The 24,686-nt window shown below is 34.4% G+C and overlaps 1 protein-coding gene and 1 pseudogene across 2 annotated transcripts in view; one reads left to right on the top strand and one right to left on the bottom strand.

The window, feature by feature from the left end:
* Window positions 1-10,391: 10,391 nt before the first annotated feature.
* On the bottom strand, window positions 10,392-10,959 carry LOC149543236 (auxin-responsive protein SAUR15 pseudogene; annotated as a pseudogene).
* A 3,313-nt stretch (window positions 10,960-14,272) lies between these two features.
* LOC149543237 (putative ribosomal large subunit pseudouridine synthase SVR1, chloroplastic) overlaps window positions 14,273-24,686 on the top strand; it is a 113,537-nt gene continuing 103,123 nt past the window's right edge. For both annotated transcript variants that reach the window (XM_089798084.1, XM_089798085.1), the window contains exon 1: window positions 14,273-14,830. In XM_089798084.1, the coding sequence (XP_089654210.1) occupies window positions 14,290-14,830 (541 nt within the window). In that variant the 5' untranslated portion in view covers window positions 14,273-14,289. The remainder of the gene's footprint in view (window positions 14,831-24,686) is intronic.

The raw sequence follows: 24,686 nt of genomic DNA on the forward strand, positions 1-24,686 counted from the left end.
TGTAATCCATTCAGCACCTAAAGTCACTGGCTTGCTCAGCATCAACTGTGACTCGACATATATTGATCACTTAGCACATAAAGCACACTCGACACCTGAAGTAACTCGACACCTATAAGAATTCTGGCTTGGCACCAGAGGTAACTTGGCACCTATAAGAATTTTGGCTCGACTTGGCATCTATAGGTTAGCTCATGTAGTATTCTAGTTTGCTCGACACATATAACATACTAGCTTGCATGACACGTGAAGCTTTCTGGCAAACTCGACACATATGGCATTCTGGCTAGCTCGACATTAGCTGCAACTTGGCATATATAAATCACTCAGGACATGTAATTCATTTGGCACCTAAAGTCACTGGCTTGGTTGGCATCAACTGTGACTCGACACATATTGGTCACTCGGCACATGAAGCACACTTGACACCTGGATGTGAGGTCCCTCCTCGCATGTACTTATTAAATATGTATCTCTATGTTAAAACTATTGTAGGAGATTAGGATGGATATGAAGTAATGTTTTAATACTCAGTGATTCGAGAACTACTACATTATCTCGACTAATTAAACATTAAAAATTTCACTAATAATGATACAAGGCATTTTTCACCTGATGATAAGGATGTTGATTTTGACACCCCGATGATTAAGTTTTATGCTTTAGATAGTTCAATATTCTTTAATTGGTGTTGTTATGATGTTTAGGTATATGCATGCCTAATGATGATTATACTAGTACTTAATCTGAATTAATAAATAAGTTATGTTATTTTGATTATGTGATTTCTAATGATTAAATGTGAGTAGAAATGAATTAAATAGATAATTAATTGAAGGATTATGTTCTAAGTTATGTGTTTTCCTGATACGATATATACATATATGCATGTGATTTCCTTGAGCTACTGATGTGTGCAATGAGTGTGCATGATATTTTAGCCGAGAAATCTAACGGAGAAACAAAACTGAGCCCTATGTACCATTTGTGAAAACCTCATTGTATGTATTTTATTTGTATCGTGAGATGTATGAATGTATCATTCTGTAATTAGTAAATGTTAACGTTTCGTAACAGTATTTTTATAGTGTCGCTTGACACTCATGAATTGTATGTGCATTCCAGCATGCTAGTTAGGGTTAATTGTGTAACCTATGGATCTAAGTCAGACTAAGTTATTGACCTTTTTGCTAATATGTTTTAAATTGAGTTTAGTTACCCCTAATCCAGATTAGTGCTTAATCTTCTTTTTGGAGTTGTTAGATAGTCTTAAATATTCCTAACATTTGTTTGGTCCCAAAATCAATTCCTAAGCCCTTAAAATATGAAATCTTTATACCCAAGGGGTATGGTTATGGGTTGGGGGCATTTTCCACCCCCCTAGCCCCTTTTGTTGACTTTTGAGGTCACTCAAAAAGTTTATCTTTGCCTTAGTGCGAAAATTGAAAGTTGTTACCATGAGTTGAATAACCTCAACTCCACTTAGAGGTTAACCTTAGGTTTGGTTGAGTTAGAAACTTCTAGATTTTTAGGTGAGTGGGGGAAGTTATTGCCCTTTTTGGCGGTTGAGTTTAGATCTTATTTAGAGGCCCTTTTTGAGTAGTTTTGGTTGTTACCCAATCTCTACTTTTAGAGAGGAGTCTTGGAAGATTGAAGGCAAGGAAGGAAAAGCTCTTCTCAACTTGTTTAATTTACCATAACCTTTTGCGAAGGTAGGAGTTCTTCATTCCCTTTGTTCATGTTGTTTCATGCTTGGTTCATGCTTATGTTATTGTGTTGTTCATTGGTATGCTAGTATGTATGTTGGGTATGCTTGGGAAGGATTCAAATCATGTTTTCTTGAATGTTTTTCCTTCATGTTTTATTTGAATTTCGAAGTTTTCTTGTATGGGTGTTTTGGCATTACTCACCCTCGGATAGGGCAGAAGTGGCCAATTTCAGGAAAGGTCTATAGTTGGACTCGAACAGTGTAGAGTCTCTTCTTAAGACGAGAAGAGGGAGAGAGGGTAGGGTGTTATGGGCCCCTACCTATCAGCACAAACCATGTATGAGTTTTGGCATGTAAGAATGGAAGTTCTTGAGTTATAGCCCCAATTGGGCACCTATTTTATTGTTGTGTCTGACATCTCCTGTTGGAAAAATCCACCTTTCTTTAGTTTTTGATTTAATGTTGAATCCTATTGTGAAAACTTAGTATGGATATGAATGTTTGTTTCGTTCTTCTTGTTATGCTTGATTTGTCTCCAGGTCAATTCCTGTCTTCTCCATGACCTCCGTGGCGTATTGAAGTTATTGAAAAGGATTCCTTGTTAAGGACCTAGAAGAGAATTCAAATTGTATTGTAACATTATGTAAAGAAATGTATTTAAACTCTTTGTTGAAGTGGCAAGGATGCTGGGTTTTCTTACTGTTTCTTTCTCGACAGAGCCTTGAATTAGGTAGAATAATATAAAAGAGTTTGATAAATATTCTTGTCTTGAGAATTTCGTAATTTTCAGTTATATATATGTGAATCAAAATGAGTTAAAATAATGTTTACCTTCTTGTGATATTATTAAATGTTCAAAATTTACGATCATTGATCAAATTGTAATTAGATAAAATGATGATAACAAATCTTGCAATTATAATTCAAAATAGGTTAAAGAGAAATTTAATACTATGTTTGGAACTACATTGTATTAGCATGAAATCAACATTAGAAAGAAATTCATAATATTGCCTTAATAAATTGATATGGTGATTATTAATCCTATTAGAAAAGAAAAGAATATATATATACCCTTTGTAAAAAAAAAAAAATTGCTAAAAAAGAATAATATACTTGACACTTAACAAAATTTGCATTCAAAGGAAATTAACAACACTTAGAAAAAAAATTGTCTCCAAAGAGTAAAAACTCTTTGCTTTTTGTATGAGAGGAAAAATAAAATAAAATTCCCTTTTGTAACAGAGAATATTCTTGTATTTATCTTTTGTTTGGATATATTAAATTTATTAAATTAATAAACACAAAAAAAAAAAAAAGGGAGAGCTTAAATTAGATATTTTTCTAATACCACATTACTTACCCAAACTTTATTCTTTCCTTGAGATGACATCATCCTCCTTGTTTTTTTCCTTGGGCGTAGGACTCGTTTATGGAAAGTTGGGAGGGAAAGTAAATAAGTCAAACTTCATATTTATTGCGGGGGTGGGGCTGCATGTTTTGGAATGATTAAAAGTTTAAAACTTTAAACAAAGTCTTTCCTTGGTTTAATGCAATGCCCACTTCACCCACCTTTTTAGCTTGTGGCAGGGGCCATTAATAAGTAAGGGATGGTAACATGTAAGTTAGTTTTGTCTTTTTGTTATTAGTATTTTTATTTTATTTTTGTTTGTTTTGTTTCTTATTTAGTATTTAATTTAAGTGAAGTTTGGTTTTTAATTAGTATTTAATTTAAGTTAAAATTTGTTTTTAGTTAGTGTTTAATTTAAATTCAGTTGTATTTTAGTTAATATTTATTTTAAGTTAGTTTATTTTATTAGTATTTAATTTAGTTAAGTTTTGTTGTTAGTTAATATTTATTTTAAGATAGTATGTATTAATTCTGTTTTAAATTAAGGATTGTTAAATTTTTAAATTAGTTTAAGTTTAATTATGATGATATGTAATAAATGTTAGTAATAATATAGATTAATTTAGTTTTATTTTGATTAGAAATTTATTGTTTGAAAATTGTTATATAAGTTAGTAGTGTTAATATCTTAATTATTAATATTATTATTTTTCTATAAATTTTAGTATTACTAGCTTATATATACCTCTATATATATTACGCCGAGAGTAATCGTTCTCGAGGCGCCTATTTTCATTTAATCCCAAGGTTATTTTAATCACAGTCGGGATTATGAAAATGAAAATAGGCGCCTCGAGAACGATTACTCTCGATGTAATATATATATAGAGGTATATATAAGCTAGTGGTAGTCGCAGCGCAATAGGAAAAATATTTACTTTTTATTTTTTTATTTTGATAAGGTTACTATAAAATTGTTAATTAATTTTTAATTAGAGTTGTATGAAGTTACTATAAAATTATGCTTCAAAATATATTTTTTAATTTAATATGAGGAGTTTAATATAGATTAAAAATATATTTTTTATTTTTGGGATATTGCAATGTAAAATGTTATAGTTATACATAGATCTATGGTTAGGGACAAAGTTACCATTATAGTTAATGTTAACCTTAGGGATAGAATTAGGGTTAGGGTTAGCATTAGGGTTAGGGTTTGAGCTATGGTTAAGGTTAGGGTTAATGTTATGGTCATGGTTAAGGTTAGGGTTAGAGTTATGGTTATGGTTATGATTAGGGTTAGTGTTAGAGTTATAGTAAGGCTAAGGTTAGGGTTAGGGTTAAGGTTTGAGTCAAGGTTAAGGTTAGAGTTTAAAGGGTTAGGGTTTGAGTTAGGATCAAAATTAAGGTTAGGGTTAAGGTTAGAGTCCAATTATGGTAGAGTCAAATCCAAAGTTAGAGTTATGCTCATGGTTAAGGCTAGGGTTAGACTTATGCTTATAGTTAGGGTTAGGGATAGGGTTAGAATCCAATTATGGTAGAGTTGGAATTAGGGTTAGAGTTAGGGGTAGAGTTATGCTTATGGTTAATGTTAGGTTTAGAGTAATGCTCGCGGTTAAGGTTAGGGTTAGAGTCATCATTATGGTTATGGTTAGGGTTATAGTGGGGATAGGGTTAGGGTTAGGGTTTGAGTCAAATATATCTTTTAATTTAATATAAGGAATTTAATTTAGATTTAAAAAAAAAAATTGGGATATTGTAATGTAAAATGTTATAGTCATACGTAGATATATGGTTAGGGACAAAGTTAACATTACAGTTAATGTTAACCTTAGGGATAGAATTAGGGTTAGGGTTAGCATTAGGGTTAGGATTGGAGTTAGGGTTAGGGTTTGAGCTATGGTTAAGGTCAAGGATAAAATTATGGTTATGGTTATCGTTAGAGTTATGGTTAAGGTTTAGATTAGAGTTATGTTTATGGTTAAGGTTACGGTTAGAGTTATGGTCATGGTTAAGGTTAGGGTTAGAGTTATGGTTATGGTTATGATTAGGGTTAGGGTTATAGTAAGGCTAGGGTTAGGGTTAGGGTTAAGGTTTGAATCAAGGTTAAGGTTAGAGTTAGGGTTAAGGTTTGAGTTAGGATCAAAATTAAGGTTAGGGTTAGGGTTAGTATCCAATTATGGTAGAGTCAGATCTAGAGTTAGAGTTATGCTCATGGTTAAGGCTAGGGTTAGAGTTATGCTTATAGTTAGGGTTAGGGATAGGATTAGAGTCCAATTATGGGAGAGTTAGAATTAGAGTTAGAGTTAGGCATAGAGTTATGTTTATGGTTAAGGTTAGGGTTAGAGTAATGCTCATGGTTAAGGTTAGGGTTCGAGTTATCATTATGGTTATAATTAGGGTTATAGTGGGGATAAGGTTAGGGTTAGGGTTAAGGTTTGAGTCAAATATTATTTTAAATTTAATATAAGGAGTTTAATTTAGATAAAAATATATATTTTATTTTTGGGATATTGTAATGTAAAATGTTATAGTCATACGTAGATATATGGTTAGGGACAAAGTTAGGGTAAGGGTTTGAGCTAGGGTTAAGGTTAGGGTTAGGGTTAGATTCTAATTATGGTAGAGTTAGATTTATGGTTAGAGTTAGGGGTAGGGTTAAGGTTAGTGTTAGGATTAGAATTAGGGTTAAGATGAGGATTAGAGTTAGGGTTAGGGTTAGAGTTATAGATAGGGTTAGGGTAAGGTTTTGGGTTAGGGTTAGGGTTAGGGCTAGGGTCAGGTTTAGGGTTAGAGTATGAGTTAGGGTTAGGGTTATAGTTTGAGTTAGAGGTAGACAAAGCATTATAATTTGGGTTAGGATTAGGGTTAGGTTTAGGGTTTGAGTTTGAGTTATGGTTAGAGTTAGGGTTAGAGCTAGAGCTAGAGTTAGAGTTAGGATTAGAATTAGGGTTAGGTTTAGGGTTTGAGTTACCAATAGAGTTAATTTTGTAGTTGGGTTAATGTTAGAGTTAGGGTTAGGGTTAGAGTTTTGAGTCAGGGTTAAGGTTAGAGTTAGGGTTAGGGTTAAAATTAAAATCCAATTTTGGTAGAGTTAGATTTACAGTTAGAGTTATGGGTAGGGGTAGGGTTACGCTTACAGTTAGGGTTTGAGTTAGATTTAGGGTTAGGGTCAGGGTTAGGGTCAGGTTTATATTTAGAGTTAGGGTTATATATATAGAGAGAGTTATATCAATGTTAAGGTTAGGGTAAGAGGATTGAGTCAGGGTTAAGGTTAGAGTTAGGGTTAGGGTTAGGGTTTTAGTCAAGATTAAAGTTAGGGTTAGTGTTAGAGTCTAATTATGGTAGAGTTAGATTTACAGCAAGAGTTAGATTTAGGGTTAGAGTTAGGGGTAGGGTTAGAGTTAGGGGTAGGGTTAAGGTTAGGGTTAGGGTTAGAGATAGGGGTAGACAAAGGGTTAGGCTTAGGCTGAGGGTTAGGGTTAGGGTCAAGGTTAGGGTTAGGTTTATGGTTAGAATATGAGTTAGGGTTAGAGTTTGAGTTATAGTTAGGGCTATACTTTGAGTTAGGGGTAGACAAAGTATTAAAATTCTAGCTAGGATTAGGGTTAGGTTTCGGGTTACGGTTAAGGTTAGAGTTAGGTTTAGGGTTACAATTATAGTTAAGGTTAAAGTCCAATTATGGTAGAGTTAGATTCAGGGTTAAAATTAGTGGTAGGGATAAGGTTACAGTTATAGTTAGGGTTAGGGTTAGGGTTAGAGTTAGAGGAAGGGTTATATTTAGGAGTTTTCTTATGGTCACAGTTATAGTTAGGAGGGGAGTAAGGGTTGGGATTTTAGATTATATTTATTATTATATAAGATGCCCTATATAATAATATGTATATTCTCACGCTCATGGATAAGGTTAGGGAAAGAAGTAGGACCATGGTTATTAGTGTTACATTTAGAATTTCATTTAGGAGGGCATTGTTGGCTATTTTTTCCCCCTATTTAACCCATCACTGATGTCTGATCTGAGAGACCTTAAATGGGATAGGTTCTTTGCAGAGGGTTAACATCGCTAAAGTTGGCGGCTAACATTTTGTGTTGGCTCGATTTCTTCATTGACCAAGCTGGATCATTTTTTCTTGGTTAGGTTGATTCATGCTGCGAGATTCGACAACTCTTGTTTCTTCGCGAGCTATCTTCCCATCTTCCCAAAAGTGCAAGATGTTGCCATACGTTCCCATTCTAACATTTCTTTATACACTAGTGTCTTCAAAACACTCTAAAGCCTAGAATTGCACAAGATGCTACCATGCATCTCCCTTCTGATGCATTGTCATGCTACCTTGTTTCTTCAATTCTCTAAAGCCCAGAATTGCATCATGCTACCACGCATTGCCTTTCCAACATTTCCTCACTCCACAATGCTTTAATGAGTCTCTAAGACCCAAAATTGTGCCACATGGAGGGGGTTCACACCTTTTGTGCTATCTGCTTCGTTCGTTGGGAGGAATCTCTTCAGTACATCTTAGTCATCCATTGGAAATAAAGCCAATCTTGATCGACAAATGTGACTTAATCCTTCATTGGGAGGAGTTTCCTCGTTGCATCTCAGTCATCCTTTTTGAGGGGAGAATCTACATCAATGGCTGCAACTTAATCCTTCATTGGTGAGGATTCACGATGCATCTATGCCGTCTATTTCGAGAGGAAGACCTTCATCGATGACCATCATTCATTTTTGGGGAAACCAAATTCCCCCTTGTGGTCAACCTTGCATTTTTTGTGGGAGGTTAATACATCATGTTATCCCTTTTCGCAGTTTTCTGCCAGCGACATGAAAGTCTTTCCTCTTCTTTCCACGCATCTCCATTCTAGCGCCTCCTTACGTTGCATTGTTTCTTCAATGCTCTAAAGCCCAGAATTGCATCATGCTACCACATGTCACCTTTCTGACATTTCCTCACTCTGTAGTGCTTTCGCGAGGCTCCAAGACCCAGAATTGTGCCACGTAGTGGGGGTCCCCACCTTTCGTGCTATGGTTACAATTTAGATTTTAGGGTTATGGTTAGAATCAAGGTCAATTCTAGAGTTTATAGAATATTTAGAGTTAAGATTAGGGATTAAATATACATGAGGGTTAGCATTGGGTTGTATGATAGTTACAGTTAGGATTATGGTTAGATATATCATTTAGATTAGGTTTTAGTCAGGGTTTAATTAGACTTAAGATTAGGGTGAGGATCAAGGTGAAGTCTATATTAGGGTTCATATCATGGTAGGATTGAAACTTATCTTAGGGTTAACATTGAAATTATGATTAGGGGTAAGGTGAAGATTTATATTTGGTCATGATTGTGGTTTGTGCTAGGATTAGGGTCTAAGCTATGATTAATTTTATGATTGTACCTTTAGGGTTAGGGTTTTGTTTAAGTTTATGATTATGGTTACAACTATGGTTTATGGTTCAAGTTTAAAGTTAGGAATGTGATTAGGATAAGGGATTAGTAAATTTTTTAAGAGTTTGGTTATAGGTTTACGCCATGGTTAGGACCTTGGGACTAGATTTAGAGTTTAATATCATGGTTATACCTATAGTTAGGTTTAGGATTTTGATCAATATTCTGGAGTTTGTTTTTACATTATGGTTAAGGGTTAGATTTTAGGGTTAGGACTATAACCAATATTAGTGTGTAGGTTTTCGGTTTGGATTATGGTTTGGGCTGAGATTTTCGTTATGATTAGAGTTTAGAATATCAATAGGGATATGTTTTAGTGTTATAATTATAGTTTAATGTTGGATTATAGTTAGATTGTACATCATTGTTGGGGCTAGGGCTAAGGTAGGGGTTGCTGTTAGGGTTAACTAAGGATGACAATTAGGATGGTTTATGTTTTCAAGTAGAAAAAAAACTCATATTGATTGAAAAACAAAGAAATTATACTTCGAAAATATTTTTCTATGTCATAATAGATCCATTTATTTTAATTATTCTATTAGTTAATTAGTTGTTTGATGTTTCAAAGTAAACATGGCTTATTTTATTTAAATGTAAATAATATTATTGTTTTGAACTAAATTTAGCTTAATTGTTAATGATCATATTTATATTTCTAATATTAACTCCAATTTGATCAAAGACCAAATACATTTTTGGTATTTTTGTAAACAAACTTGCATAAGACTTCCCTATTTCAAAGTTAATAAAATATCATTTCTATTGTCTTAGATTTGAGAGTAAGTATATTAAATAAGTAATAATAAATGAACATTATGATTAATATATTCCTAAAATAAAAATATATTACTTAAAAACTTGTTTACTTTAAATGAATAAAGTACTCATTTACTTGTAAATTTTAAAAATCGAAATTAATCTACATATATATAAAATATTTATTCTTTTTCCTATTTGTATACAAATTAATTAAAATCTAAACTTTAAACTACATAAATATTTTAAAAATATATATCCATCAATAATTAGTTTAGAATAAAGTAAAATCTAAAAATTAGACACATATAGAATCTTTTTAATTTCTAGATACATGTTTTTCTAATTTATTTCTACAAACATGCAACTGATATTTCTATTATCCATTTTTTTCCATTCTAAAAAAATCTAGATGTAAATAGAATTTTTTTAGATGCATGCAATCTTTCTAATTTTTTCTACATACATATATTATCATTTCTATTTTATATTTTGTTTTTACATTATGGTTATTTCAATCAAAATATCTAGATGTAAATAGAATTCTTTTCAAAAAATCTAGATGTATATAGAATTCTTTTAATTTTTTACGTACATAAAATCTTTCTAATTTTTTTCTACATACATAAAAGAATAACTTCTATTTTCTATTTTAGAAAAAAAGCTATCTTAAAGATTGATAAAAAAATTGATTGCATATGCATTCTTTATTTTGTGCACTAAATGCATTAATTTTTTTCATTTATCTAATGGTTTTGAACGAACTTTGTCTCATCTTGGCATTGCATCTTCCAAAGATGAGTAAGCAATATCAAGATATAAAATATCAAAGTTGAAAATATTAAAATGAATGACTAAAATATCAAATGCTCAGGATGCAAGGCAGAAATAAACTGTGTTGAAGTGTATTTCATTGATTAAATGATGACTTTTATATTGAATTACTAAATTACCAAATCTACCGACCCCATTGTAAAACTTAATTGCTCTGTTTCAAACGTGATTAAATTAAAAATAGAAAATCTACACAACATAGATCTATTCTGCATAATGTAGATTTTAAAACTATGTAAAAGATTTGTTGTTCTGCATAATACTATAATACACGATTAGGAGGACAAGATCATCCTCATCGCACCATCAAAGCCTTATTATTACTGAAATAAGACTTTGAATTGAAAGCACATCCAGACGATGAAGATTTCACAAGAATGCCGCCTGAAAATTTGAATCTATTAATAATCTCCTCAAAATATTTCAGATCGCAGGGAATTGTGAGAATTCTGGTAACATAATCAAAGCCAAACTCTTCCTCCGCCATGTGCAGTAGATCTTTAAACACAGGCTGCTTCAAATAATCCACTGGAATAACAAACTGCCTCCCCTCACAATCCTCCTTTGTAGCATAAGTCGTCAGGTGACCTCGCGGAACAGAATTTTCTGGCCGCCGTTTCCACTGGAGATCCTCTTTCACGGTGTAATCCGCCATGAGAGCTCGCGGAACAGAACTTTTAGATCTGTGCCTTTCAATCTGCTTCTCCTCCTCCTCCTCCTCCTGGTCGAATGAGCAATGGTGCAACTTAAATGAAAGTGCATTCTTGAGGCTTCCAAGCTTCTGTAACTTCTTTGTGATCTGCCTGATCTTCTCAAGGCTTTGGCTTCTCTCCATCGCTGATCTACAAAGCTCTGAGAATATTTGTGATCTACGAGGGTTTCTGTGATGGAGGAAAGGAGGAGTTAAAAAGGGGTATGAGGAGCCTTGGTTTTATAACTTCTGAGAGGCTCCTCATATCCCCCCAAAGACGTCTCTTCACATTCCACAAATTTGTTTCAAATTCTCCCACTCCCCACAAAAAATAAGTATGAATGTGCATGCAAAATTATATATAACAAAAAAAAAATCATATTGAAATTTTTTTGCCCCTACTTTTTCGGGCCCTATTATTTCGGACCTATTATTTCGGCCTCCATTTGGCTTCTTATTATTTCAGCCAGCTATTATTTTGAGAATTCTTTTTTAATATTTAATTTGGAAGTTTGTAACTGCTCCCAATTCTTTTTTATTGACAAGGAATCTTGGCATATTCCCGTGCTGCCATTGTATAGAACGCCTCTCGGCGTAATTATGATAATTAGATAAAGTTTTATGTTAGAATAGATTTTAGATTTGAAAGTAATTATTTTAAAATAAAGTTGAATTTGTTTATGTAATTATATTAAAGCGTAGAGTTTAATGATTAAAATTGTTATGTCATTGAAGTTATCAAGTTAAGGTTAGTGGGTAGCGATATTAAAAAAGTAAATCATAGTGATAATGTGTCAAATCTTTTAATTAATTGAAAATTGGATTGTTTAATTAAATTAATCGATTTAATAACGAATGCTCAGATTTAATTACATATTCATACTTTTGTTATTAAACTTAAATGGAATATCAAGGCTCTTGATTGTAGAACCTGTTTGATGTCCTCGTTTTACCTTTGTTCTAAGTAAATTAAACTATACAAATTTAGTGAAATTATTTAGTACGAATTAAAAAAAAATGTGTGTGGTTTGCCCTCGTATTGTTGGGCATGACACTGAAGTATCTCGGCACTTATTAGAATACTAGCTTGGCACCAGAAGTAACTCGACACCTATAAGAATTCTAACTCAACACATACACTGTACTCGACTCATGTAGTATGCTGGCTTGCTCAACACATGTAACATACTGGCTTGCTCAGCATATGAAGCAATCTTGCTAACTCGTCACATATGGCATTCTAGTTTGCTCGACATCAACTATGACTCGACACATATAAATTACTCGGCACATGTAATCTGCTTGGCACATATAAATTACTCGTCACATATGACATTCTAGCTTGCTCAGCATTAGCTGTGACTCGACACATATTTAGCACTCGACACATGAAGCACGCTCGGCACCTAAAGTCACTTGGCACTTATAAGAAAAAATAGCTCGGCATAAACAATATACTCTGCTTCTATAGGTCAGAGACCATTATTTTCTGCAAATCTTTATAATGCTCCATGAATGCATAAGGGTTTAGTGTAAAAGTTGTAATCCTATTACATCCTAAGTTGGAGAGATAATTTGCCATACTATTACCCTCCCTATATGTGTGTGAAACTCGAACCTCTTGAAATTGATCAATAATATTCCAAATTTGCTAGAGAACATATTTGAGTTTCCAAGAAGATGATTGTCTCTTAATACAAGCAGAGATTATAACTTGAGAGTCACCTTCAATTTGCACTTGATGGAAGTTCCCTTTTTTTGCAAGAATTAGTCCTGAAAGCAATGACTGAGCCTCAACCATATTGTTAGTTCCTATAGGGAGGGGAGCCGTTGTAATTGCCAAGGCTTTACCAATGCAGTCTCTAATGCAAGCTTCCAAGCCTGATTGTTCTGGATCACCTCTAGATGCCCCATCAAAGTTGAGTTTGACAAAGCTAGGCATAGGGGGTTGCCATTTGACTGTAGATCTATCTATAAGAGTTTGCAACTTAGAAGTGCCAGTTCCAAATGGGATGAAAATTGATTTCGATTCTCGAATGATACTTCCATCCCAGGAAGTGATAACTGGATTGAATCTACATCTATTGACACTTGCATTAGTAACTTCTGGGATCAAATTTTCAATGATTTGGAGCACTTTCTCTAAGGGTGAAACTTCTTTTTAAAAAATCCTCTTATTTCTTTCTCACTAGATAGCCCAAATTACTAATGCAGGTGTACATTTCTAGATTTCTACAAAAAGGGCATTGGGATAGGGGATTGGCCATGCCTGAAAGATGCCCCAAATGTTATTTTGAAGTGGAGTAAAATAATTTAATTTATTTAATATAAACATCCAACATTGGTATGCAAATTGACAATTTACAAACAAGTGGTCAATTGATTCATCCTCCTCACCACATAAAACACATTTGAAAGGAGAGGCAATACTTAACCTAGCCAACCTATCACTTGTTAGAACTCTATGCTTAATTGCTAGCCACGCGAAACACTCAGCCTTGGGTAGCACTACTTTATTCCAACAGAACATGAATGCTCGAGAAGGGGTTTTTGTCGACTCAACTTGCTGGAGAAGTTTGTATCCTTCCTTGATTGAATAGTTTCCATTTTTAGCCAGAATCCACATTAATCAATCCTCAGCCTTTGACACAAAAACTTGTCTATTTGAGAAGATAGATTGAAGTTGCTATTTGCATTGAGAGTTTAAAGGGAGTTGGTCTGGATCTTTCCATATTACTTTCCTTGAAAAAATACAAATTGCATCGATAAAGTGAATAACAAGGTTACCCCATTTTGCTTTTGTAACTAAGACAATATTTTGTATGTTTGGCATTGAATTTAATGAAGGATGTCCATTCCACGAATCACCCCAAAAGTTGATCTTGTCCTCACAATTTAATTTCCAAGAAATATAATTAAGCACAATGTCTCTGGATGCAATCATGAAATCCCAAATGACTGATCCCTTAAGAAGATCCAACATGGAGAATATTCTATGTGGCTCATTGTTATCTAGATATTTTTGTTACATTATTTGACACCAAATTGATTGTGGTTTAGTATACATCTGCCAAGCCAACTTACCACCAAATGCTTTGTTCCTTGTTGTCAAATCATGAATTCCTGCTCATCCTAAAGTAGAAGGATATGCCATATCTTGGAGAGAAATAAGTGAGATTTTCTTTTCATTTGTCAAATTTTCAGACCATAGAAATCCCTTGATAAGCTTTTGAATTTGTGAAACAACAGAAGACGGTGCTTAATGGACAGCCATATAATAATTTGGTATTGCAGAAAGGACAGACTTAATAAGCAATATTCTAACAGATAATGACAACCTAATAAGCAATATTCTATATATATTATTATTTAAAAATACTAGTTTTTAATAATAAATGATAAACGTTTAAGATCTTCATTTATCCAAAAACAATGTTTCAAACTTTGTTGGTATCAACAGTAAGCAATCCCAATGCGAAACAATTAAAGAGGAAACGAAGGTATGGCCATGGCAATGGCGGCAGCAGCATTTCCATCAACAGTGTTGTCCGCTTCTTTATTCACCAGAAGAGCAGGAAGAATGCTTTTCTCACTGCCCAAGAACGCGGCTCATTTGACACTCGCATTTGCTTCTTCAAAATCATCCTCTCCTACTTCTTTCAAAATCAAATTCGGAACAGGGAAGACAGGTGCCAATCCCCAGACAACCATCAATGAGGAGGCTCAGTCCACCAAGCCACAAGGCACTGTGGTGCCCTGGCTTGTGGAGGACGCCCAGGGAAATTTTAGTTTTCAGATGACTCACTCCAAGTACAGTGACCATGATAATGGCGATTCCCACAGTATTGATTCACCGTCACATTCAACTACCCAAAAGAAAAAGTCCCCCAAGGCCAAAGCCTCCAAGATAAAAGCCAAGCCCAAGTCTTCCAAAGCCACGAAGATAACATCTGAACCCAAGTATTCCAAAGCTGCTCGCAGATTCTACAATGATAATTTCAGAGCGCCTCAACGCCTCGGCAAGGTTTTGGCCACGGCTGGAGGTAACTAGATATTTTTTTCCTTCACATTGAGGTATCTATTTTGGTGAGATCTTTTATTACGTGGATTGCTTAGTTTTAAGCCATTGCTCTGGTAAAGCTCCAGTTAGTTAACAACAACTACACTTTTTGTGTTCTGACTCATTTCTGGGACTTTTAAAACTGAAACAATATGATTTTCTTGAAATTAATTTTACTGGACTAAAACAGTCTACGGGACTCCAAAGCTATAACTGCAGTACCATGTAGGCTTCAAGTGCACAATAAGTGAAGTTCAAATCTGCAGTGCTGCTGCTTCTTTTGGACGATGGATATCTGATGCTAACAGACTAGAAAACCCTCTGTTTTTACATGTATCGCCTTTCCAATGAGTTCAGTTATTGATTAACCCTAAAGGTGCCGAAGTGACTGGCCCAAGTGTCACTGTATATAGAGAATCCATGATGAGGTGCCATTCTATTTCTACCACCTAGAGAATATAAAACAGATGATCTTTCTACTTCGTCTTCCTTGGGAGTCATGGAGTGACGGGTTCCACACTTGAATTTATTGGAACATGTCACCTGTTGGACTATGAGTATCGTGCCCCACTTTTTAATCTTCACCCCTATGTAAGATTTTTAATGGAGCTCGGTTTCTTGACGAATCCACTGAGGTGGCGTTGCTGTTATCTTCCAATTTTCTTTGTCAACATAGTCAATCTAACCTTTTCTCATATGTATATTTTGATTTCTCAATTAGTATTTTGGCATTCTTATAAACCACTCCATCTTCTTTTCATTTATTTGTTGTTTGGTTTCATACAAGGGCCCCTACCTGGTAAGAAGTGAAGTACAAAATCATGCCAAAGAAGAGTTTAATTTTTCACAATCCATAATAATAAATAAACTGGTCATCAGGGAAAAAATGGGTGAGGATTACAACATAATTCAGTCTGCAACATGAGATAGTAACTACCAATTTACAATTAAGTGGTAGAAAGTCAATTTACCCCAGTCCTTTATTGGACATCAACAATAATTTACTTTATAAAATATTAGCATTGGATTTAATGCATTAGATATTTGCAATGCATTTGTATTTTAATTAACAATGCACTAAACTGAAGCTGACTGCAGAGACCAGAACCTTTTGAAAAGATTATAAGCGGCCTGACCATCATGAAGAAATCTTCACATTTACTAGCTGTATAATTGCTGGAATATAAGCACTGGACTATAAACAATCATATTCAAACTAGAAATAAATAGAAACCGACATAAAATTGAAAATGAACAGAAATAAAACTGCAGCCAAAAACCGAAGCTGCCAGAGTTGGGTTTTATTGATATTTAAGCTTTTAGGCTTCCACAGATTAACATTACTAACACAGCTTTTGAAAAGGTCTATGTGTTTGCTGTTAACGTCAAAGAAATTCTTGAAATCCGCATTAGTTATAGATATTTTCCAAGGAAGCAACAACTAGACCACCAAAGCAGTCTGTATTGTTGAAGTTATACTTGTAAGAATTTGGTATAGCTTTGATACCATGTAAGAATTTCCCTAAGGCAAGAATGAAATGCCAAGATCTAGAAGCTCAAGAGATAGCACAAGAGAGACACGATATGATCAAATGAAAATGAATTAATCAGATAATTGGATGAATACATCATAGAAGAGCCTTGTATATAAAGGCAATCAAGATGACTAGGAGTCATGCAAAGAGATAAGCATACCAACTAAGCACATGTCTACCAAGAGTGGATTATCCTCCATTGTGCATGAATGTACGTGCAACAATGAGAGGATAAGAATACAAAGGTGTATCTCATAAAGAGATGTAGTAGACAACATGTGCTTAATTGGAGTACAAACTACTGTGTTGTGTACATGACAACTCATATGAATATGATAACTCCTAGGTGTCTACATGACAACTAATATGAATATGCATTAACCTAAGTAAATTTAAGCAAAGTGTAAATAGTAAATACTTATTTACACTAACACCCCCCCTTGAGTGAAACTTAGGAGAATGTACTTAAGCTCACAAAAGCTAGATACTAACGTAAGATGGGTCCTGACTACTAGGCCATCTTGGGTACCCATGTACAATATGCAAGTGCAAAAGATATGCAATGCAATCTCTCATAAAGCGGAGGAAGAGGGAAAACCACATGGGAAAACCCCCTTCCAAAAAGAGAGATAAGTACAATAAAAGAAAATGAGAGAGAAGAAGACCTCATGTGAGGAAAAGATCCCCCCCAATAAGAGAGAAGAGGATGAAGATAGACAAAGTAGCCTCCCCTCAATGTAGAATGTACACCCGTGGTAGATGCTCCAAGCTCGATGTAGAAACTGCGCCATGAGTGTAGAACAACATTCCTCTTCTTAGGAAGAAATAGAACCAAAGGTGTATCAATGAAGCCTCTTCCATCTGTAGTAAGAACCCCCAAAATGTATGAAATCTCTGAAACCTGCTCAAATGTCCCCATGTCAATGCTGAAAGGTGCCTCCTCCAAATCATGTGTACTATGCCACTCTGCTGAAAAAGACAAATCAGGCTCAACCGAGGATGAGGGTAGAACATGTGTCAAACACAAATATCTCCTCTGAAAATAAAGTGATCTCCTCCAACTGTTGTATCGAAGGATCTACCATTATGTCAACCTCAAAAGACTGATCAAGTAGAGAATGAAGATGAGGGTCAGCATGCTCCCTCGCAACAACTGGAGAAGGATCATCTTCACCAAAGATAAGATGAATGTCATCATTAGTGTCTCCCAAATCTGCAATGTAGGACTCCACAAACAAACTGGAAATGTCTGTCAAGTATTCATCCCATGGAACTGAGTTTGGAAGACAATGAATATCCTGCTGCAATGAGTCACTTGAATCCATGGCTATGTGAATAAAACTATCATCAAGAACAACAATAGATGCAATATCAATAGGAGGAGAAGAAATTGACGACTCAAGAACTTGATCACATGTGAGAATACCCTAGTTCAAGTAGCCAAAGTCCTCCGCAAAGTCTGAATCAACACTAGAAGTGTGATCAAAATCTACTGAAGAATTTGTTGAGAAACCACTGTCATCATCATGAGCAAAATCTGATAAGTCGTATAGCCTAGATGCATGATCAGCCACCCCTATATCAATGATTTGCCTAGTTTCCAAGTCTCTGATAAAAATTGAATCAAGTGTGAATTCCATAGTCCTTCTATCTCCATGAGTGAGCTGATAGATTGAAAGAAGATTATGACTTAGGTGAGGTACACACAACACATCTTTGAAGTATCCCTTGCCCTTATCAATAGTTCCTTTCCCAATCACACTTATGTAAGTATGATTGCCCATCAAAATAGGTGGAGTATGACAAGGATCAAATGATGAAAACATAGATTGTGAAGATGCCATATGGTGAGAAGCCCCTGAATCTAGAAGCCATCTCCTGAATCTTGACTTGAAGTAGCTACTAAGGCTTAACCTTTGCCCATGTGATCCTTTCCTTTATCAAAATTTAGTCATTCTTGAAGGTAGACTAATTTGATTCTTCTTGAGAAGATTCTCGAGTTCATCAATTTCCTTCTTGTAGCAATGATGTTCTTCATTTCCATTCTTCTTGCAATATGCACAAGTAAGAAACTCCTCCTTGGATGATTTACCATTATTGTTGGAGTTGTCTTGTGATGAGGAGGTTGAGTGTTCTTTATCTTGTTGTGAATTTTGTTGCCATGATTTTTGCTTCTTGTTAGACCATTTTCCTTGATTCCCTTTACTAGCCACCAATGCTTTGGACTTTGAAGACTTGAGAAACCCCATGCTCATCAAGTTTGATCGTTCTACCATCAACATCTCTGTGAAGGAATCAAATGAAGGCATGGTGTAGGAAGAACCTAAGGTTAACTTATGAGTGTTGAAGCTCGAAACAAATGATGCATACTCTGGAGGAAGTTTTCTCATAAAATTATAGATTAAATTTTTTATCCTCTATGGTAATTCCACAATCCTTAACCATTGACCTTAGCTTATAGTCTTGAATTGTGTCAAACTCCTTTGGATCTAATGACATGAGATTTTCATCAAGTTCAAACCCCCAACTTTGTCTACTTTTGCATACAAGCTAGCAAACTTATGCCATGCTTCCTTTACTGTTTTACAATTATCAATATGGAAGATAAGATCATGTACATACTTCCTCAAAGTACCAATAGCGACCTTATTGTTATGATTCCATTCATTTAGCTTATCAGGATCAGATGCTGCAACCATGGTTCCATCAACATAATCAATTAAACCTATTTTCATCATTTTACTCCATGCTCTAATTTTCCTTGTAGCATAATTATGGGGAGTTAAAAGTGGACACCTAAGAGAACCCATGATGCAAATAAAAGAACACAAGAGAAAGAGAAGTGCAAATCACTCAATCAAAGAGCACTCCCCCAAAATGGATGATTTTGGCACTTTATACTTAGTGCGTGTACAATTTCCACTTGTCAAAATGAACCAAAGTGGACTTTTGATTTTGATGGTTACAACAACAAATATGAATCTATATTAGACTCAACAATATAACACACAAGATCTCTAAAGGATCTAATTATAAGTGCCAAAATAGGCCAAAAATGACCAGATGCTGAAAGTACTATGTCTACTCAGGATTACTCCAAACTGATATTAGATTTGGAAAGTAGACAAAAAATCATGCACTTTAAAAAAAAATAGCACCTGAATATGTGTTTAGATGAGCCTGAATGAAGCCTTTGAAGTTGCAAAAATTGGGATTTGTGATTTTCAGAAACATTTAGGAATAGGGATTGCAAACAACTTGTAGCAATGTGTAAATCACGAAATTCTACCCCAAAACAAAAAAATGCTTGAAAAAAGGAGTTAGTATGAGGTAGATATCATTGTTTGAAAATCACCTCTGTAATTATTTTTCCTGAATTGCTGCCATCGCACCTCCAAAAATCAAATGGCTCTAGATTTCACCTCAGATGTCCGATTTTGATGAAACAAAAGTTCATTTAGGAGTTTTTTGACCTTCTAAATGTCATGCCAACATCTGATTGACATAAGCAAGCTCCAATCTTGACCTGCAAAAAAAAATAAAAATCTCTCAATGGCTATGCAATGAAACTCCTATGGCTTTGATATCATGTAAGAATTTGGTATAGCTCTGATATCATGTAAGAATTTTCTTAAGGCAAAAATGAAATGCCAAGATCTAGAAGCTCAAGAGATAGCACAAGAAAGACAAGATATGAGCAAATGAAAATGAATTAATCAGATAATTGGATGAATACATCACAGAAGAGCCTTGTATATAAAGGCAATCAAGATGACTAAGAGTCATGCAAAGAGATAAACATACCAACTAAGCACATGTCCACCAAGAGTGGATTATCCTCCATTGTGCATGAATGTACGTGCAACAATGAGAGGATAAGAATACAAAAGTGTATCTCATAAAGAGATGCAGTAGACAACATGTGCTCAATTGGAGTACAAACTATTGTGTTGTGTATATGACAACTCATATGAATATGCTAACTCCTAGGTGTCTACATGACAACTAATATGAATATGTATTAACCTAAGTAAACTTAAGCAAAGTGTAAATAGTAATTACTTATTTACACCAACAATACTTTATCCTTTGTGGAAGGCTTATCAGTTTCAAACTTACAAGGATGCATATCGAGGATTGTTTTTTTTAATGAAACTATTAATTTAGGCAGTCTGTACAACACATAATCTCACATAAAATAACCTTGCAGGAAAATTTCACATAAATTTCATTGAAAATATGCTTAGAATAATTAAATTTTTATAACAACAAATCTTGCAAGCAACTTCATTCACAAAAATCGTTTTTTAATTTGCAGAAATTTTTCTAATAAATATTTATAAATTTATTTGCTAATCAGCAACAAAATCTGAACATTGCCACTCTTAATTCTTGCATTCCTCAGCTTGGGGACATTATAATCTCTTAGCAAAAGCTTATTGAAAACTCCAAATCTGGGTTCATTTCCAAGAACTTCATTCTTCCCGTACCTGGGCACTGGATTTCTACTTACTTTGTTCTTTCCAATGAACTTCCAAATAGCTCCAAAAATGGGTGTTGAAATCCCCCAGTATGCATGTGGAGTAAAATGGCAAATTCCATTCAAATTTGTAACTCTCTTCTGCATGTCATTCCTCCTGAGTCCTGTTGCAAACTGGGCATCTAAATTCATGTCTAGCCAAGACGATGCATTGCACATTGTTTCTAGGAATAAGATAGAAAACCAAAAATAATTTTCGAACCTTGGGTGTTGTGTCTAATTTGCTGATTTAAAAAAACCAGCAATTACATAATTTTATAAGCAAGTAATATCAGCATTTTTGTAACCTTAAGTGCCAAATGTCACTCGTATATTTGACATTTTAACTCTAAATGCCTAGCCAAATTAATTTTGAACTTGTTGCCTTGACTGCGCTGGTCCTGGTGCCGGAAAAGCTTGCTTGCATTCAACATAAATCAAACCAAAGAACATTGAAATTAAACAAAATCACCTGGGCAGTTCAGGATTGCTTGTGGACCGAAATGCCCCTGCATCAACACACAGAGCAAGAGGAAATGTTTAATGATTTGAAACTCATGAACATTTGACAATTTTATGCTTATATTTTATTCATTTGTCTGCCTTATTCATTTGAATGTTTTTCTTCTTTTTTCTGATGTCACTCCATTAGGCAGTCTAAAAACTTTAAGTACAACAGAGGTTGGCCTACAAGCAGGGGTTCTCGTAGGTCAGCAGAGTGGTTAGGCGATCCAACCAGTGATTGTGGAGTCTAGCAGGGCGATTTAAAAGCCATTCTATACATTCTGAGGCTGGATCCTTTTTAGGAGGATTCCTATTATTTAGGAAACTGAGAGATGGCTAATGATGCATTTGAGAATGGTTTGAAATGTCCTAAATTTTACGAGGGGACTGGCAGTGGCCCTGCTATAATTAGACATCACCCTTGGACCTGTAGCAGAATTCAGTTTTCAGTTCGGAGTTTAGGTGATAATTTATTAGGAATAAAAATTAATATAGAAGTACTGAATTTAATATTCTAATCAAATAATAAATTATTTTAAATGAAGTTACATTATATCACTTTAATTAAGTAACAAATAGAGAGAGGACATCACGTTATATGATACCTAGGAGAGTCAACAAGTTGTTTTTAAAACAACTTATTTATTAAACTAAAAGAGGCATAAAATTGATGTCCAACTTAGGGGATTTAATAAATATAAAATTAAGTATCATTTCAAACTAAGGATATCTAGGGTTTGAGGAGAATTAAAAGAGCGTATTGAAGATTCTTTTGATTCGTTCTATGTTGACAAATTTGGAGAGCAACAACTGTTTGGAGAAGGAAAAACAACATCATAATTGGGAGGCTTGCAGAGGTGAAATACCTGCCAAGGGTCTTCATACATCATTCATAGGTTATCATCCACATGTTTCTAGGAAAGATTATTTTTTATAGCTGGGTGGAGAAGAAAATCAGAGATCAGCAAGTGGGGAGCAGATTTTAAGCAATAGGTTGTAGATCTGGATTGTTTTAACATCCCTTATCAGTAATTATCACTAACCCAGCCAGCCATACCCTCCTTGGTGTGGCTGCAGCCAAATCCTAGCTGGATGTAGGGTTCCAGTTCCACTAATAGGCAGATCTAACCCAAAGGATCAGACCTATTTACAGATCAGGTGTTAGGGGAGTGTATCGTGGTGATCATTTAGAGGATGGACTGATTTGCATTTTCAGATTTGTATATCAGACCTGTACCTGACTGTACTGGTATGTTACTAAATATTTGATGCATCACCCAAATTCTCTGAGATTTTGAGATGATTGTGGCTTGTCTGATATTGAGAATGGTATGCTGTGGAATCATTAAATGATGACTGCTTGTTTGGGTAAAAATTGGGTAGCAAATGTCGTTGTTTTCGAATAGAAATCTTGAATGTTTTTAATTCCTGAAATGTTTGGAGCTTTTTACATGATGACAGCCTTTTCCAATTGGAACTACTTGGAATATTGGATCTTATGGAAGCATTGATTGATAGAGTTCTGTGATCTTTTTGGCAGTATCTTGGATTTTCTTGGGTTCATCTGGGATGAAGCCATAGTCCCAAAAAAATGCTCTGATAGAGTTCCTGCGCCTAAATTTGGTAGGGGATGAATTGACAACTTAGAATGATAGTAATAATAATGTTAATAACCATAGAGTGGGGTGAGACAAAAAGTTGGAGAAAGAGAAATGGGAGTGGGGTGAAGGACTGTGTAACAAAAAGGGAAACTGTGAAAAATTTGGAACCTTAGGATTTGGGATTCATTAGGGGGAGAATAATGGTAGGCCAAGAATGGCTTACTCTGCATCCTTCCTCTCTATTAATATTGCTGTTAGAATGCTTTTTGAGCTCCTTTACATTTGTTAAGTGCCTTTGAAAATAGTTATCTTCAACAACTATGACCTTTGTATCTTCGGTAAAAACATGGTTCCTATTTGTTGGTCAGCATGTTTAAATTTGACATTAGGTTCTCTAATTCTAGTGGTTAGCCGCTTGTTTCCTCAATAGGAAATCCTAGGGGAATAATTCAGTTTACAGACCCTCAAATTATGGATAGGACTTCTTTGATCTTTTCGGTTCCGTTTGGTTCATGGAAGACAACGTGAATTAACTTTTTAATAATCTAGATTTGAAAAAAATCTCGTTTGTTTCAAAATTGGTAAAATAGAATCAGAATACCATACTTCTAATTTTGTCTCAAAACTAGGTTATGAGACTTCTCACTAGCAACTAGGAATTGAAAATCAAAACCTGGCTACGCTTTTTGAGGAGTGTAAAAACAATAGATTGGACTATTTTTTGGAGTCTACCTGCAACTCCAAGCTTACACATAAAAATTGATCTTCCCACTCATCTTCCGAGTGAAACAAACGTTTCAAATAAAATCCCAAAAATAGGAATGAAGATTTGCAAAACCTTGATTTGGTGAAATCGAGATTTGTAGAAATCTCGACTTCTACAATTCTACGAAGCAAATGGACCTTCAAGGAATTGAGGAATCTTCTTAGTTTGTTGTGTGGTCTAAAGAATATCTTTTCATCAAAGGACTTCAAAGATCTTATTTGATAGACCTTTTGGTAGGAAAGCAACAAGGGTACCAATGGAGTCTTGATCCTTGCAATGGTTTCATGACAAATTTTGGCCTGTATAACCTATTGAAATGTCAGGGTATTTATTATTCTATTCCAATATTAATTCTATTGTCCTATATATCTGAATGAGATCACCTATCTCATTATATATAGACAAGAGGTGCCCTTTCACCAAGGGACACCAATCTTTTATATTAATAAAATTGTATATTAAATAATTATAGTAATATAAGATGATATATGATCAATAATAATATTACCACAATTATTATATTATATTATCATATAATGTAAGAATTGTACAATATATATTATATTATAATATAATCATCTCATAATAATGTAAATGATAACCTTTGCGATATCTACATTGGCTTGTCGAATCTGACCTCATTTACAATAAAATCAACACTCCTTCATAGCTAGGGAGGAATCCATTTAGGTTGTGTCAGAATGACTACCCTTGAATAGGCAGATTAAATAGGTTCTTTAATAATGGAGTGATATTGGATAAGTCATAATGTAATAATTGATTAATCAATAAATTTATTAATGTCCCAAATAACACTCAATTTGAGACATCATTGTGAATGGGATGTGTAAGCCTCTTAAAATTAACTTCAACACTCCCTCTTAAAGCTAACTTCAACACTCCCTCTTAGCATG

Source organism: Cupressus sempervirens, chromosome 8 (genome assembly GCF_028749045.1).
Source record: "Cupressus sempervirens isolate cs-2001-9-10 chromosome 8, ASM2874904v1, whole genome shotgun sequence".
Taxonomy (NCBI): domain Eukaryota; kingdom Viridiplantae; phylum Streptophyta; class Pinopsida; order Cupressales; family Cupressaceae; genus Cupressus; species Cupressus sempervirens.